The 16,174-nt window shown below is 42.9% G+C and overlaps 2 protein-coding genes across 5 annotated transcripts; one reads left to right on the top strand and one right to left on the bottom strand.

Moving 5' to 3' along the window:
* Positions 1 to 12: 12 nt before the first annotated feature.
* trim23 (tripartite motif containing 23) lies at positions 13 to 5,114 on the bottom strand. 2 transcript variants are annotated; one of them, XM_026297482.2, is made up of 11 exons: positions 4,985 to 5,114; positions 4,098 to 4,260; positions 3,708 to 3,829; positions 3,348 to 3,626; positions 3,081 to 3,263; positions 2,784 to 2,999; positions 2,542 to 2,676; positions 2,332 to 2,461; positions 2,139 to 2,249; positions 1,885 to 2,009; positions 13 to 1,484 (listed from the first exon to the last, which is right to left on the bottom strand). In XM_026297482.2, exons 1-11 carry the CDS (start codon positions 5,081 to 5,083, stop codon positions 1,305 to 1,307), a joined length of 1,743 nt encoding a protein of 580 aa, XP_026153267.1. In that variant the 5' UTR covers positions 5,084 to 5,114; the 3' UTR covers positions 13 to 1,304. The 2 variants fall into 2 exon arrangements, with proteins under 2 accessions (XP_026153267.1, XP_026153268.1); XM_026297483.1 differs by lacking the exons at positions 3,708 to 3,829; positions 4,098 to 4,260; positions 4,985 to 5,114 and having other exon boundaries at positions 3,348 to 3,431; positions 3,503 to 3,610.
* Positions 5,115 to 5,914: 800 nt separating this feature from the next.
* mzt2b (mitotic spindle organizing protein 2B) lies at positions 5,915 to 9,794 on the top strand. 3 transcript variants are annotated; one of them, XM_026296627.1, is made up of 5 exons: positions 5,915 to 6,001; positions 6,235 to 6,423; positions 6,507 to 6,664; positions 7,676 to 7,813; positions 9,135 to 9,794. In XM_026296627.1, the coding sequence occupies exons 1-5, from the start codon at positions 5,925 to 5,927 to the stop codon at positions 9,281 to 9,283; spliced, it is 711 nt and encodes a 236-aa protein (XP_026152412.1). In that variant the 5' UTR covers positions 5,915 to 5,924; the 3' UTR covers positions 9,284 to 9,794. The 3 variants fall into 3 exon arrangements, with proteins under 3 accessions (XP_026152412.1, XP_026152411.1, XP_026152410.1); XM_026296626.1 differs by lacking the exon at positions 7,676 to 7,813 and having other exon boundaries at positions 9,138 to 9,794; XM_026296625.1 differs by lacking the exon at positions 9,135 to 9,794 and having other exon boundaries at positions 7,676 to 8,050.
* The last annotated feature ends 6,380 nt before the right edge of the window (positions 9,795 to 16,174 follow it).

Raw genomic sequence — 16,174 nt, 5'->3', positions numbered from 1 at the left:
AAGACGAACAAATATGATCAACATGTTTATTTTACAGCGTCACATTATGAATAATTTACAAAAGCCATCAAGTCCACTGGTAACAAAGGTTTCAATGTGCTTTGTGCTTCTATGTTTATGTTTCCACAAACTGTATGGAAAGGCTTTTCACACGTGCAGATTTTATTTTGAGCTCTATACATAGGTACAAGTAGTAAACATTACATAGCAATGAATAGAGACTAAAACGATGGTTCTTCAATAACAAGTGTCAGTGTCGGGTTTAATGTTGCACTAAGTTTCACATTACATTATTACTGAAGGCTGTAGATTTACCATCCACATGGATAAACACAACCTGTGTGAGATGTTTAAATAGGACTATTTTCACAATAATTATTTCTGCAGTGAGATTAGTATTCAGTCGACTAAGAGACAGCAGATAGTTCATTTAGCTTCCAAACGAAAACTGGTAGTAAAGCAGCAGATGAGTGTGTTTGTTGAATTCTGGGTGCAAGACACTCCACAAAACTGGAGGCAGAATCTGCATTAAAATCCGATTTTCTCCCAACAGCCTCGTATCGAAGTAACATCCATATTCCTGCTCATAAATAAGTTGAGTAAACAGTTTGTTCTGTAACAGAAAACGATGTTCAAACCAAAACTACTGGTGCGACATTTCAAGACCAGCTGTGACATTAAATAGCTTAATATATAAAAAAAAACCAAAAACAAATTGCACGTATAACTTACAATACCCCATGAAACAACAGCTGCTACTGCTCACTTTAGATGACGAGGCAAACCAGAACTCAGTCAGAATCAGTTCATTAAAACCAGTTTCTGTTCTGTCTCACCTGCCCACACATACACTGGGTTCAGCTAAAAGGTCTCTGTGATCTCAACTCTGCTGGATCAACAAAACATATGTTGATACTGTCACATTAATACAGTCCACTCTGTTGAACAGTGGTTATGAGATAATGTCCACTCAAGCATTTCTAAAATCTGACTGGACCAGGTAGGTGCCAAAAACTGAAGAAAAACTAAAGTACACCATGTGTATGTGCAAGCTGCCTTCAAACTGAAGCATGATGGGAGTTTGTAGCATTAGGCCCGGTGAGTTTATTTGTCAGAGGTTGAAAGATTCTTTTGTAGGTTCCATAAAGCTGCACAAAGTATTTACATCTTTGTTTTCTGTGCCAACACTGGTGCACAAAGAAGGAAAGCTGGAGAGGCTTGAAGCTGTAGTCTCAATGTCTGGAAGTCACAAGACTGATGAGGAGGGCCCAGAGGCAGGGGGGTTAGGGTTCAGTCAGTGACATTTAGGCTACGTCCAGGACACCGGCAGCCACCAGCTGTCTGGACAGCCAATCCAGGCCCTCGTGGAGGCCTGTCCCGCTGCGGGCGTCGCAGCCCTGAATGTGCCAGCTCCTCCCACAGCACAGCTTGTGTAGGCTCAGCAGCTCGGTCATCTCCTCCACAGACACAGCGCCGGGAACATCCTGCAAAGACAGTGACACCTCAGAAATTCACGGTGGAGTGGTACCTCCCTGTCTTAATAATATCAGGTCGATAATAATAATAAACTTGACAAAGCTATGTACAGAGACAGGAACCAGATCAGTAAATCACAGGTGAGGAGAGTCAGTAAAATGTGTTTTAAGACAAGGCAGACAGACCCAGTCTGGTTTCTTCATGGAGGCACTTCCAAAGTCTGGAAGCTCTGACTGCAAAGGCTCAAACTGATTTGTTTTTCAGTCTAGATTTAGGATTAGGCACCATACAGGACTAAAGTGGTTTTTGGATTTAATCTTAAAAAATAGCATCGATCCATGTAGGTCACAGCTACAATAGATAAAAGTATCATCCGAATAGAAGCTCGTATCAGTTACATCGTTTTACCTGCTTGTTTGCAAAGATGAGCAGCAGGGCATCTCTCAGCTCCTTCTCTGTGAGCAGCTTGGCCAACTCACTGTGAGCCTCCATCAATCGGTCCCTGTGACAGCTGTCAATCACAAAAACCACCGCTGTGCGCACACACACACACACACACACACACACACGATATAGATTATTTCCCCACGTGTGTTGAGCACTTCATTAAAACAAATCTATACAAAGTGATCTAGACAAAGTATGCGAAGTACTGATAGTACCTTGAGTGTTCAGATAATAGTGTTTCCACAGGGGTCTGAGCTTGTGTTTTCCACCCACATCCCAGATGGTGAATTTCAAGTTCTTGTACTCGACTGTCTCCACATTGAAACCTAGAAAACATGTCAAAAACATTTATTTAGAGAAACACTGTAGAGCTTTTATTGCAGTTCATCCATGCATGAGTAAAAGTACCAATGGTCGGGATCGGTTGCATGAACTCATCCTGCTTCAGTTTGAAGAGGATGGTGGTTTTTCCAGCTCCATCAAGGCCAAGAGTCACTACACGGATCTCCATTTTTGGACCAATGTGGACCCGGTTATCCTGAAAACAGAACCAGTTTTAACTTGGACTGCAGCAATGAAGCAACACATATCTGCAGGAATGAGTCAGGGTGCGTGTACCTTGGTGAAGGTGACGGGGATGCCAGCATCCAGCTGAATGTGATCTGCCAGCTCAGTGAACTGGTGCTGCTGCTTCTGAAGTGTCTCCAGCAAACAGTTGATCTCCTGCTTTGCCAGCACAACCCTGCAGTCGTCCTACAACAGGGCAGAAAGCACAAACGTCAAACTGGTTAATTCACGAATGGGGGAAAAAAAAAATGCATTCGTTTATGCAGTGAACTCAGTGTTATCACATCACTCACCTGCTGAAGTGTCTTCTCGCAGTGCAGGCAGGCAGTGGACACCTGAGACAGCAGGATGGTCATGTCCTCCTGCTGCTGCCTCAGCCAGATCAGCCTTTCCCTGACGTGAGCGTCCACCACGCTCAGCGCCATCTCCTCCTGCCGACACAGAGTCTCGTGGAGGTCAGCGAAGTAAGCTCGGACGCAGGAGCGTGCACTCTCTGCTGTGCCGGGGACCTGATGCAGCCAAGGAGAGGATGTTAAAGCCAGAAGAAAAACACAGTCATTCATACCAAGAAGCTTAAAGTCACGTCTTACATGCTCAGTGTGTGCCATGCCAACCCCATCCTCGACTATCTGCTCGCCACCTTCGATTTGCTGCACGATGCCCACCAGCTTCCTCGAGTACTCGGACACCTCGTCTGTGAAGCTGCGGATGCAGTGGGCCATGTCCAAGATGGACGCACGGATCTGATTCGCTTCCGTCTCAAGAACGGCATGCTGAAAGGAAAGTTTGGAAGCACATGAGCACGTCTCTTTGAGTGAGGACATCTAATAAGACACTGGTGACTTGTTGTGAATCACCTTATGTCCCTGGTGCTTGCCGTACTCCTTACACACACAGCACATGAGAGGCCCAGGCTGACACGCCTCTTCCAGGCAGACGAACTCGATGGCGTGGACCTGATGCTGTGGACACAGGGTCTTCTCATGAGGCTTGTCTGCCAGCGGCACCCGGCGATGTTTGGCCAGTGTGCGAGTGGAGTGGGTGAGCTGGGAGCACTCGGCACACAGGTGGGTGGCGCACACGGTGCAGTACATGGAGGCTGTGTGGCTCTCGTCCTCATCGCAGCGGATTATACACTGGTGCAAAAGAGGAACTGTGAGTGAAAAGTGCTCAGGTGTGAGGGTCCTGTAAACACAGTGGGACAGCAGTTTCCTTACTTCTCCCATTCCTTTCAGAGCATCCTCCGCCATTCCCGACTGGTTGGTGGCTCCATTCTGGAGTCGCTCCAACAGTTCGAGCAGAGCAAAGTTCTTCTTCAGACCCCAAACTCCAGAGTCCCCTAAAAAGACAGAAAAATCAGGACTTCACCCTCATAAAACACAGAAAAGGAAAGAACAGTGCAATCATCAATCGTCTTTTTTTCCAGCTTGGAAACATAAGATAATCCCCACAGCGACATATTACCATGAAAGTCTGTGCCTGTTAGCTCACTGCCAGATTTGTACTGAGCAAAGGTGATTAAAACTTTAACCAAAGCAGTGAAAGAACTGGCCAAAACCCCTGAAAGAGGATTTCAGGTAGGACATGAATACTTTCCTGGCACTCACCGAGCTCAGTGACCTGTCTGTCGAAGGGGCAGCGGACTGCTCTGCCATGGAGGGGCAACCGGGTGAGACAATCGTGGCACACGGTGTGACCGCAGAGCAAGAGACGAGGGACTTTGTCCCCTTGTAGAGAGAAGACGTCCTCACACACACCACACTCCAGCACCTGCAAACAAATCCATGACTCTGTATATTGTGTTTTTTTTTTTTTATTTGTCTATTTTTATTGTTTATAAGACACAGAAATAAAGTTTAGTATTTTGGTTGCAGGCAGAAAACCCCTGTAGGTGTTAGGTGTCACTGCTGCAGAGAAAATACTGAATAAACAATTAATAGCTGGTATTGGTGTCACAGATCTGGTGACTTAATACAAGAAGCCATAGAGAACAATGTCTCTGAACATCCTCATTGTGATGTGAGCTCTATTAAACTGCTCTAAGATGCCTGGACTCACAGTATTTCACACAGTTAAACTTGCTCGGTTTATGCTGAAATCAGTGATGTTGGAAAACAAGCAGGTTCTAACTTGCATGTTGTGCAGCGACTTTTAAAACGCTCGGGCTGCTGAGCTGCGCCTGCACAGAGGAGCTGCAGTGGAACCACAGACGCCAACTAGCGACCAGACAGAAATAGCAGCTTTGTGATTCAAGCATAAAACTGCTCACGTTAATTATAAACGCAGGAGACAACAATCGGAGCGCTACGGGAGACGCAGAGCTCTTCTCCAATCCAGGAGACTGTTTGCCATCAACTGCCGCCAACGCAGCCGCAGCATTAACCCAAAATGAGAAGCCACGAAGGCAACCCTGCTGTCATCTTTGGTGCAAACTGACCAAACACAACCCCTGCGAACAAAACCCGAGCCTGGACTTTAGAGACACTATCACAACCTTGACCGTGCTTCCATTGGCTCCTCTGCCGTGTCGGATACAGGGCTCCATCGTCGCTACAGCGCCCTGCTTGTTTATCCCTGCTGCAGCCGCGGCCATTCTCGGACGACCCCGCTGAGGACTGCGCAGGTGCGAGAGGACAATCCCCCAAGTACTTCCGGCTTCGCTCGTCAAGCTCTCTCAACGCAAACAAAAGCGGTTTTTCGTCTTTTGTGTTGTGTTTTTCCTCAGAAATAGACTCAGCTCAACCGCTGTGCCGCGAGTTTTAGTCTCTTGATGAGATGTCGCTTCAATACGAGGCCTCGTATTTAGATATTAGCGAGAATCTTCCTCTTTTAAAGCGCAAAAACGTTTATTTTCGTTCATACTTTAATAGAGACATCAAATATTAGCCACAATACCTGCTCACCTATTGGCTTAACAAAATATAGAAAACATAACTTGATGAATCAGATATAAAATGAATGAAGTCAAACAAATGAATAAATAAATACACAAATAGATTAAATTTAGCAATTTTATTTGCATTAAAGATGTATATTCATTTAAAAAACTAAGAATGACATAATCTTTATGTCTTGTTACTTGGTGTGTGTGAAAATTATATCAGAACTTGTAGTACCTGTAGTACTTTAGTTTAATTTGTATTTGCAGTAACATTTAAAGAGAAGCTCATGATCATATTTATTTCCTACAGGGGGTGTAGTTGCTTCTTTTCACTTAGAAAATATATACATGTATATTTTAGTCCAAACACTTCCCTACAATTGTGTATGCATTAGGTACACGTTATATACTGAAACACCTATGGTATATACAACCTGATATCTACGTTATTCCATAATCTATTATGTATTTATATATATATATATATTTATTTATATTTGAAATTACTACACACTACAAATCCCACAATTCAGCACGCAGCTGGCGGCTGGTGATGACGTGTTTTTTGGCGCGCCTCGTTTGGCTCCGGCTGGAGTGTTGTGCTAAACCTTCATTACCGCTAATTTCACGGTAGGTGTTTTATATTTTACAGTTTAATGGTCGAGTTGTTTTGTGTTTTTATCAGAGTTTGGTCTGTTTGTGTCATATGTTCGCTAATATTTGGAGAATATGTCGAAATAAAAGATTCGCTGTGTCAGCTCCACGTTTGAAAGTTGCAGCTTCATTTTATTGATGCAGATTAAATGGAGTTTTTTTTTTAGTCGTATTAACTCGTTTATCCTTGTTCATCCTAACCCTCGCAGACAGACACTGGTGATGTCCCAGCAAGCACAGCAACCCGTGCCCAGCGCCCCGGACTCCCCTGCGCTGGTGGTCACCTCAAACGTGCAGAAATATGCGATAAAGAAGAAGAAAGTCCTGAGTGCCGAAGAAGCAGAGCTGTTTGAGCTAACCCAGGCAGCCGGCATCACTGTGGACCAAGAGGTCTTCAAGTCAGTGTGGTCCGACTGTCATGTATCTATGGAGGAATAAAACCTGATTTCTGATTCTCACAGCCGCGTTTCTTCCTCCCTAGGATCATAGTGGACCTGTTGAAGATGAATGTGGCCCCTCAAGCAGTCTTCCAGACCCTGAAGGCAATGTGTGCAGGCCAGAGAGTAGCTGAAAGCAGCGTGGAGTCTTCCACTGCCTCCCACACGACAAGCGTCACCACAGCACCTACAGAGGCCAGAGGTTAGTGTCAGAAAACCAGGAACAGTGAGGATGAAATCACTGAAACACAGATGGAAAGACTAGTTTTAATCTAAAGGTCTTTGCTCGATTAGTTGAAGTTAAGATGAGGATTACATTGGACATTTTCAGTCACGATGGGTAACTAGAACAAGTTTATTTTTATTCTAAAGAGGTTTGATTTTGAGGATGATGTTGATGGACATTGTCCTGATGAAATGAAGAAGCTGCTCACAGCTGCAGAAACGAAAAGCTCTAATCAAAACCAGAAAATAACATTTCGCCGTCTGTGTGTGAAGTCGGGTTAGCAGAGATATCCTTCAGTCGATGCCTGTTTTCTGCAGTGACCGATTAAAATATTGTGTTTTTAACGTGTAGCTCTTATGACAGAAAAGATTTGGAAGATCTTTATGTACCTGTGGAGCCTCAGAGACATTTTGATATCAACACTTTTTTTTATACAACCGTGCAGGAAATTTTTCCTGTTGGTAAATTTTGTCAGTAGCTGAAACATCTTTAGGTGTGTGTGTGTGTGTGTGTGTGTGTGTGTGTGTGTGTGTGTGTGTGTGTGTGTGTGTGTGTGAGAGAGAGATGTAGAGCTCAAGGACTGTGACAGGTTCCCAGATTTTTGTAACAAAGTGTATAAAAGATCAGAATTTCCAAATGTTTTACTTTTTTTTTTTATTCTCAGTGACCTTACTTTTTCTTTGCTTTCTTTATACTATGTGTGTTTTGCTTCTCACTTCCCCTGTGAACCAACCAATTATTCACATTTCTCTACTTAAGTGCTGTACATACTGTAGTAGAGGTCCTTGTCATGCTCTCTGCACCGCCTAATCCCCCTCACTAACCAGATTCCCATCTTCACTCCAGCTTTTCCACTTAAATGGAGGTGAACTGAAGATAGTGACAAAAACCAGAAGCTGATCTTCACTGTGTGAATGTCACGGTTCTTTCTAATTTCTTTTCTGTCTCTTATGAATTCTACTTTTCTGTGCCTCTTGTTCCCTGAAGAAGAGGACTCTTTGGTCTCTGGAAAGAGCCCTAAGCCTCCTGCAGCTCCCCCCTCAGCATCTGACCCCAGAGCCACAAGGGTCAAAACTAAGATTGTGGTCTACGGCCCCCAAGACTCTAGCTCTCCTCACTCTCAAGGTCCCCTCTGGTGCACTGTGTCCTTCTCCCCCGTCCGTCCGTTTGCTTGCTTTTCTTATGAGTGCTGTGTATGTTTACTTTTAATATGGACTTGGACTGTGCCAAGACTTCATGCTTCATGCTTAGACTCTGCATTTGCATGTGTGTGTGTGTTGAGGGCGGTAGTGGCTAGAACAGTAGAACTTGTGCTCTAGTGTTTAAAGTGGCTAGAAAGTTCATCCAGTAATCCTAAAGTTTTGGATTCTGGTTTTGAAACTGTCTGATTTATAAGGAGTAAAGGAGTAATATTGTTTGCTAAATGGTTTGAAAAGAAAAATCAGTTTAAAAATAAAATTCTTATTTTCTGAGTCAGTTCCCAAACCTTGAACAAAGCAGCACATACCTCAGAATCTCCTGGGGGAACCAGATCTTGACGTGTCTGTTACACGATGCGCTCTGGCTGCAGCGTGCTGCACACTAAGGTATTAAGGTTTGTTATGTTTTTAGTCTGATGCAATGTGAAACATAACTATCTGTCAAACCGACAGGTCAGTGTATCAATGTAGACATAACACAGGAACTGACTCTACATGAATTTCAGCTTTTGTTCCCACAGAAAAACTTTTCTCAGCGGTGATACTAAAGCAAAGTTGCTTGACTCAACACATTGTGTGGAAATTCAAGAAAGGTAGTAAAATATTTGTTGAGAATAGTGGCCACAAACGTCAAAGGGTCTGCCAGACCAAGTCAGGCCACTGCATCAAAAGTCCTGAGTGGACTGACCTGAGCAGTGTTTTATTTCAAACTGGGGTGAATCCCAATTCTTTTATTTGCATCCATGTTTCCTCCACTTGTCTTTTCCTTGCACCTTAGTCCTGCCAACGTAAGATGCAAGGCAAAGATGTGAGGAGAGAGGAAACGGGGAAACACATTTAGAGACGGTCCCTCATCTGGAACGTCCAATCACCAGCTGGTTTCTAATAAATGGATGTGACAGTCCATTAAAGGCGTCTGTGTAGGATTGTCCTCGCTCATGTCTCCTCCAGGCAGCCTCCTCATTCTCAAAGGTCTTTTGAGACAGTTCCTAGTTGCTAAAAGTTGCTACAAGCACTTTCTAGTCACTTTTTGGTTTGCAGAGTGCAGTGTTGATGTGTGAGGCTCCTGCATGTTCACTCTCATTAAAAGAAGCTGAGACACTGACCATTTCCTCTTCCACGTTTCTCATTTGTCCTCATCGTCTCCATTGCCATCTTTGAAATTGCTATGTTGCTTGGAACGTGTGAAGCGACCGCCATCATAGCTGAGCCTCCCCCTCCTGCTTTAACTTGCTGCTTTGTGTCAGCAGTGCGGAGTAAAGCCGGAGCGAGCCACGGCGAGAAGAGCAGAGAGGCGTCCAGCCAACGGGTGCAGCGGCAGCCCAGCGCCACCAGAGGGCAGAAGACCAAGAGCTCGGGCAGCAGCAGCTCCTCGTCACAGATAAACTCCACATGAGACTGAGTGTGAGAGCATTTGTAAATATGTAGCTTTCTTTAAGTTATGTGTGTTTTTCATGCAGCAAGAGCAAAACAGGTTTTCTCACCTTAGGAAGATATTGGTTTTATTTGACTTGTGAATGGGCATTTAATGCAGCACTGAAATATGACATTCAAGACATCAGCTTTATGACCAGACTGATTCTTTGGTTCAAATAAAACCAACTTCATAGTGAAGTTTGTGATGAGGCTCAAAACCTCAGAAAACAAAATCTCCACACGTGTAGTTGGATACTACAGATGTAGTAAGAATATATGGAAAGTATGTTTTATTTTAAATCTGGGGAAGCCAGATATTTTACCATAATGTCAAAGTGTTGTCTCATTCTTGTTCTGGCAGCTGTTCCTGTGAGTGACTGAAGCCTTTTCTCTGGTTGTCATGTAACACTCAAGAATGAATGTCTGTTTTCAACATGCAGCTTTTTATATAATGATTTATCTCCAATAAACCCAGTGACAACGTACTTAAAGTCTGTTTGGTGCTGTATCGTTTGTTTGGGTAACACGAAGCGAAACATTTTGAGTTGGAGCTTTAAAGTCTGGGTTGCAGACACGTGTTAAACTCACTGTAAAATGAGGCCAGAGATTCCTGAGGTGCTAAACCCTGAGCTGGCATCCTAAAGGAATGAAGCAACAATGCAAACAGTGACTTTTCTAATGACAAAGAGGCATAAAAAATGAGACCTGATACCAATGTAGTATTGATACATCTGTGTTTTCATGGTTTTTAGCTGCAGAAACATTGCACACCAAAATGTTTCAGTGCCCTGCCACAGCAAAAAACAAAGTCTTGTCTTTTCTCTCGATGTTGCACAGGACGAGTGCGGTTGTTCTAATTTCCTTCTTCTGTGGCTGATAATGCAGTCGGAGCCTTGAGGACGCAGGTGACTGACGGTGATGAGAAAGTGTCACTTTCAAGAATGCTCACTGCTATTGATCTGTCTCTACCCTCTGTCGAGGTCTTATTGATTCAGTTTTCCTTGTCTGTCTTGTGATAGTGAGACTGTGAGGAGGAGTGTGGCTGTGATATGTTTTTCAACAGTTTCAAATTTGTGCTCGTGTCTCTGTCGTTGTTGTTTTGCTTCTATCACATGGGGGCAGTAGAAGCACACTGCAGTTCAGCTTGTCACCCAGTGCGTCCAAGTGTTTTTCAGAAATGTGTCTGATATCATGAATAACTGTGAATCTGAAAGGTATGCATTTTGGGGTTTTTCTGCTGGCTGTGTTTGAAAGAAAAGCATCCACTCATTCACAAACAGAAGCTCACAGGTGATGCACAGACAGAGAGGGGAGACTGTGTGTCTGTGTGTGTGTGTGTGTGTGTGTGTGTGTGTGTCTGCAGGACTTTATGTCGCTGCAGGTCTTTTATGTGGCCGTTTGTCCTGTTTATGTGTTCCTGCCTCTCCTCTGTGCTCTGCATTGATGGCAGCGTGCCTGTAATTGATGGCACCATATTGCTGTGGTGTAGCAGGTTTAATGGGGCTTGACAGAGCAAGGGAAAGCAGCATGCAACCAGGGAGGGAACTTAACCCTTTCGCACTTACCCCACCTTCCATCCGTGTCCCTCCTCATTCTCCACCGCCACCCTCGCCCGTTCTCCTGGTCTTCGCGCCCTCCCCCTGCACATCAGTGCATGCAAACACAAATGAGAAAACAAATAGGCCCTTGGTGATTAGCTTGTTTACAATTCCTACTGTTATCAGTGGTCATGGTAATGGCAGTTTGGTTCATGATCAAGGAAGCTCAGACACCCCTCTGACTCCACTTGCGAAAATAAATACTTGCCAGCTGCTGGTGCTCTCCACTGTTTTGCTTGGAGGAACCTAAATGTGTTTGACAAAGGTAAACGGCTGGGAATTTATCCCCTCAAACTTGCTGCCAGGCTGCAGTTCCTGATGTGGCCTACAGGGGCCAGTGTGGATCCAAGGTACCGGCGTGGCCTTCCACTACCTTGGATTTCCATAGGCATCCACTCCAGCGATTTGGATGTTTTTATTTTGTTATGAGGGAATTTCATAGCCAGTGCAGACTCTTCCATTAAATAGAGTGTTATCCTTCACTTAGATGAGCCACGCACACTCATGTATGTGAATTTGAGCTCGTGCGTGTGCACACTATATGCACCATTAATCAATAGAGACAATGAAATGATGCTATTGTGTGCAAAGCAAGGCGAATGGCACGTTGAAGGATGAGCTAGTCAAAGCTGTTGGCAAATCATTAATGTAAGGTGTTGGTCTAAACCAAGTTCTCGCACTCTCTCTGTGCAAGCTGTTCCCAGGTGACAAAAAACTGGGGAGAGACACTATTTTAAGAGCTGATATCACACCTCTATTTTTTTTTTTTTTTTTTTTTTTACCCCATCACTTATATTCCCTCCTGAATCTCTTTCTGTGTGAGAGCACTTGGGTGGGGTGTGGAGGAATATCACCCTGTTTTCCTTCTCCTCTCTCTGTCTTTCCTCTTTCTCTCGGGTATTATCCTTTCCTGTGAACTCTTAGTCCACATTTCTCTCTAAATTTATAGGCCACTTTCCCTCACTTGTTGTCTCTCTACATTCACTCCCTCCTCGTCCACTCTCCATCATCACACCGCCCTCCTCGCCTCCACTCCCCACCATCACTCTCCTTGCCAGGCTGGCTGCAGATTGGCTATTTCCTGCACGCGCCCAGTAGAGCCCTTATCAGAGGTAGAGTGCTGATTGTTGGTCTGTCTCTCAGGCTGACTGACAGTTCGGGCTGCGCTGCTGAAATGCCTGATTTGGTCAATGTTTGTCTGTGGCGTCTTATCTCCACACCTTATATTAACTGCCTTGACAGTATGTGCAGGCAGTCTCTCTCCATCTTGTTTCACCCCCCCACCACCACCACCATCACCACCACCTCCCTCCAGCCTCTGTCTCTATCTCCATTCACTCTACAGTCTCTGCTACGCACTATAGTCTTTCAACCAGCAGCTAAACGTTTCCCCACTGATCCTCCTCTTCCATCATTCTTCCTCTTGTGGCTGGATCAGCATCTTGAACACCATAAACGTCACTTTAGTTCTTATTTGTTATTTCTTCCAAAACCAGTAATGGAGCTGACACCCTTAAAGGGTCAGTCCACCCAAAGTACAAAAGACAATTTTCCCCCACTTACTGCACCTTTAGTGGAGTCAGGCCATACAGATATTTTCAGTTTTATCTTCTGAGGTTCAGAAACATCCACCTCTGAGATTGTAGGTTGAGTTTGTAAAATTCTCCAGCATCTGCCCACTAACAGTGAGTCTTGGTTTACTCTGTGTAAACTACAAACTTTGCAGTAAACGGATGGTGACATTTTTCTGGAAAGCACTATTGTTCTTTACTTCTCAAAACATAAGTTTTTAATGTTGTGAGTGAAGCCAAACTCAAGCAATTTCAAAATTCTGAGGTCAAATTTTCAAAACCCCTGCAAATGTTTCATCTCATCGTAAGGTGAGTCAGGTCAACAATCGCTAACAAAAATAATCAACAGCTTGTTTTTCATTTTTCTTCTCTCATTAGTGTAATCGTTCTGTGAAAGTTAAGAATTTGCACAACTGTAAATTAAGCAAAGAAAATAATATAGACACTAATGCAACTGAAAGCTCTGGAAACAGTAATAAGTGAACTTTGGGCTGTGATTATTTTGTTGCTGTTATTTCTATAAACACATAAGGCTAATTATTACTTATTTTGATGGCCTTAAAGTTAAAAACAATGCTTTTAAATAAAGTTTGAAATGTGTGAGTCACAGAGATTTACTTTAAAAAACAAAAAAGCAGGGACGTGGATGTGAATGCTGCAAAACACTTTCATTTAAGTTTTGTTTCTTTTTTTTATGAGTGGAAGCAGGAAGTTTAGTGAGGAAACTTGAAAAATAAATAAAACAGCAATGCCATGCATGACCTCACACCACCGCCGCTTTAAAGACAGCTGCATTTATAGTGGTGAACAATGATTTTAATTAGGAAATAAGTCACAGCTGCAAATGTGTTTGCACACAACATATATTCTTGAAAATAAATGGTATAACTGATACCAAACAGTCGTCTTAGCATTAAAACCCACAGTGTTGCACTGGGTGACATGAACTCTCACACACACACACACACACACACACACACACACACACTGCAGCTTAATCCCACATACATCATCCAGCTGCCACAAATGAACGTGGATTATTCTGTGGCTGAAGAACAACACAGTATTTATTTGTGTTGTGCTAACAGCTGCAGTGCTCAGCTGTTTTTAGTTACTCCAGTAAAGTTACAGCTGTTTTCCCTCTAACTATCAGTCCACTAAGGAGCGTGACTGACCAAGGTAGATGTATAAACCCTAAGTGCACCGAGGAGTTAATCTAATGCAGAGAATCAGAAACCGGAGGCTCTCCTGCTTTTTGTTAAGTAGCACTAATCGACACAGACTGAGGAGGTAAACACAGCCTCTTAAACGTTATGTATTTATTCACTTTATTAGCAAGAGGCTGTTCGTTCTGTCTGTTAATGGCAGCTGTGGGAACGAACAGAGTTCACAGTCGCTTGGACCCCTATTGTGTAGCAGGCTGTCAGGTTACACACACACATAAACACACTTGTATACAAAAGGAGACGCACACAGACACACAGCTGCCTGCGAGTTCTGTCTGAGATTAATTGTTTTCTGAAATCAGTGTGTTGACTGTAGTTCAAGTTAGAGCGTGTTGGTGCCAACAGTCTGCTCCTGCTGTTTAGACCATGGAAGGTGTTAAACTGGGTCAGGTTTTGGCTCAATATCATGTTCCCCCTACCTGATGACTGGGGCGGTGGTTCATCCTGCATCATCCTAGATTTATTACATTTACTATAATTGTCCAGTAGTAATACACATTACTCATAAGTAGTGAGTACTTTTTTGTACTTTCTTTTAATGGCTATGTTTTGTACTGTTCAGTAAAACTAAACTCATACTGAGTATTTCTGCTGTTTTTACTTCAGCGAACGATCGGAGTACTACTGCCACCACTGCTTCTTAATGCACTCATGAGATTATCAGCAGTAAATATTACACTGAATAAGATCGATACTTGTATGGCATCATATGCAGTACCTGGATAAGTATTGAATTAAAGACAGTGATTGACAACAAGTCAGTTAATCATTGAACCAGTTTATTAAACAATAATGGCCAAATTTAGCTGTTTATGTTTTTTCTGATTGTAAATTTAATATCTTTGGGTTTTGGACAAAGCAAGATGCATAAAGGCCAGTGAGGGATCTACTTTTACTTATGTAACATTTATGGTACTGTAGTATTAGTGTCTAATTCATGCCACTTTAGACTTCTACTCTATTTCAGAGGGAAGTGTAGTACTTTTACTCCATTTACTTTACAAATGAATATTGTAAAATATGATTTTTACAGATTAAACTAAAACACTAAACATTAATGATCTAATAATAGTTACTCATGATACTCTAAGTACATACATACATACTTTTAGTTTCAAAAATAATTAATTAAAAAATTGGTAATGCTTGTAGACTTTGCTAGCAATGAATGAATTCTAATATTTTATATGTTTTAATACAGAAAGTGTAACCGAGCAACTCTAACTAAATAAATAAATTACATAAAATTGAAGCAGCTGGAAAAAACTTCTCTGTGAGTATTGAACAATGTACTTGTTGGCTGTTTACTGTAGTATTTCTAGAAGTCTGCCTACAGCCCTGATGTGATGTTCAGGGGTTTGCAACATACATGATGAAGTTTATGTAAAGTATGGGATGGATGTTGATCCAGGAAGACAAAGTGTGAAAGTTGCTAAAAGAAGGAGAATTAACAACTGCAGTGTTGTGGTTTATGAGCTGCTAATTGTCGACTAAAGAATAAACAGGGAAGAAAAGTAGGAGTTTAATCATTTCCCAATTAAGATGCTTACAAAGGAGTTTTGTGTGCATGTGTGTGTTAGAGTGCACCAAATTCCCTCTGATTAAGGCAGAGACAGAGGTTACTAGTCTATCTTTGTCTCAGTTGTATTTCACGAATTTTCTATTTTGTGTATTTCAACTGTGAAGATTTTAATTACCTTTAATTATGCGTATTTAATTACTACACCCTCAGTTTACAGTTTATGAACTTTTAAACCTGTTCAGGTTCGTTTTCTTTTTTTTGTCCCACCTTTATTTGCTTGTGGGATCCAAATCAATAGGAGCAGAGGAACAAATAATGATTAAGAGCTGTATGTTTACTTTTTATACATAAGTTCTCTATTATGCTCATTATTAGTTATTTGTTGCCTGAGAAGTATCTCTGAAGGACTGCGTCTTTGTTTTTTTTGGTACTATGATTTAACCTTGTGTGCACGTATTCATCCGATGCCACGAGCTTGCACAGGTGTGTGAGTGTGTGAGTGTGTGAGTGTGTGAGTGTGTGAGTGTGTGAGTGTGTGAGTGTGTGAGTGTGTGAGTGTGTGAGTGTGTGAGTGTGTGAGTGTGTGAGTGTGTGAGTGTGTGAGTGTGTGAGTGTGTGAGTGTGTGAGTGTGTGCATGTGCATGGCTGCAGATAAAGAAGCCAGTGGTTTGCAGGACAGTATCCCCGAGGAATCCATTGTATGCCAGTGGTGTTATGTCATGTCACTGCCCTGACTCGCTGAGTGTTTTGCATGTGTAAAGACAGATTATGTACATTATTTGCTGCACGCGTTTACCCTGGTTTGTCTCTGCGTGCATGCACGAGTGTGTGCACAAGAGCAGGTTATACTGTACAGGGTCCTGTGCATGTGTTGGCTGTGCACCACAATAGACTGCTGTCTGCTGGCCCATTGTGTTGGCTGCTCACGCACTGGCTCACTGGAAATATACCAGC

Source organism: Mastacembelus armatus, chromosome 12 (genome assembly GCF_900324485.2).
Source record: "Mastacembelus armatus chromosome 12, fMasArm1.2, whole genome shotgun sequence".
Classification (NCBI taxonomy): domain Eukaryota; kingdom Metazoa; phylum Chordata; class Actinopteri; order Synbranchiformes; family Mastacembelidae; genus Mastacembelus; species Mastacembelus armatus.
This window is presented reverse-complemented; position numbering and strand designations above follow the sequence as displayed.

Bases quoted from the DNA above. Each gene is read 5' to 3' on its own strand.
- trim23 (XM_026297482.2), bottom strand. From the start codon at position 5,083: ATGGCCGCGGCTGCAGCAGGGATAAACAAGCAGGGCGCTGTAGCGACG. The intron at 3,264-3,347 runs GTGATTCACAAC...CTTTCCTTTCAG, and splicing joins GCAAGCACCAGGGACATAAG to CATGCCGTTCTTGAGACGGA. The intron at 2,250-2,331 runs GTACTTTTACTC...CATGTTTTCTAG, and splicing joins GCAACCGATCCCGACCATTG to GTTTCAATGTGGAGACAGTC.
- mzt2b (XM_026296625.1), top strand. From the start codon at position 5,925: ATGACGTGTTTTTTGGCGCGCCTCGTTTGGCTCCGGCTGGAGTGTTGT. The intron at 6,424-6,506 runs GTCAGTGTGGTC...CTTCCTCCCTAG, and splicing joins GTGGACCAAGAGGTCTTCAA to GATCATAGTGGACCTGTTGA. The intron at 6,665-7,675 runs GTTAGTGTCAGA...TGTTCCCTGAAG, and splicing joins AGCACCTACAGAGGCCAGAG to AAGAGGACTCTTTGGTCTCT.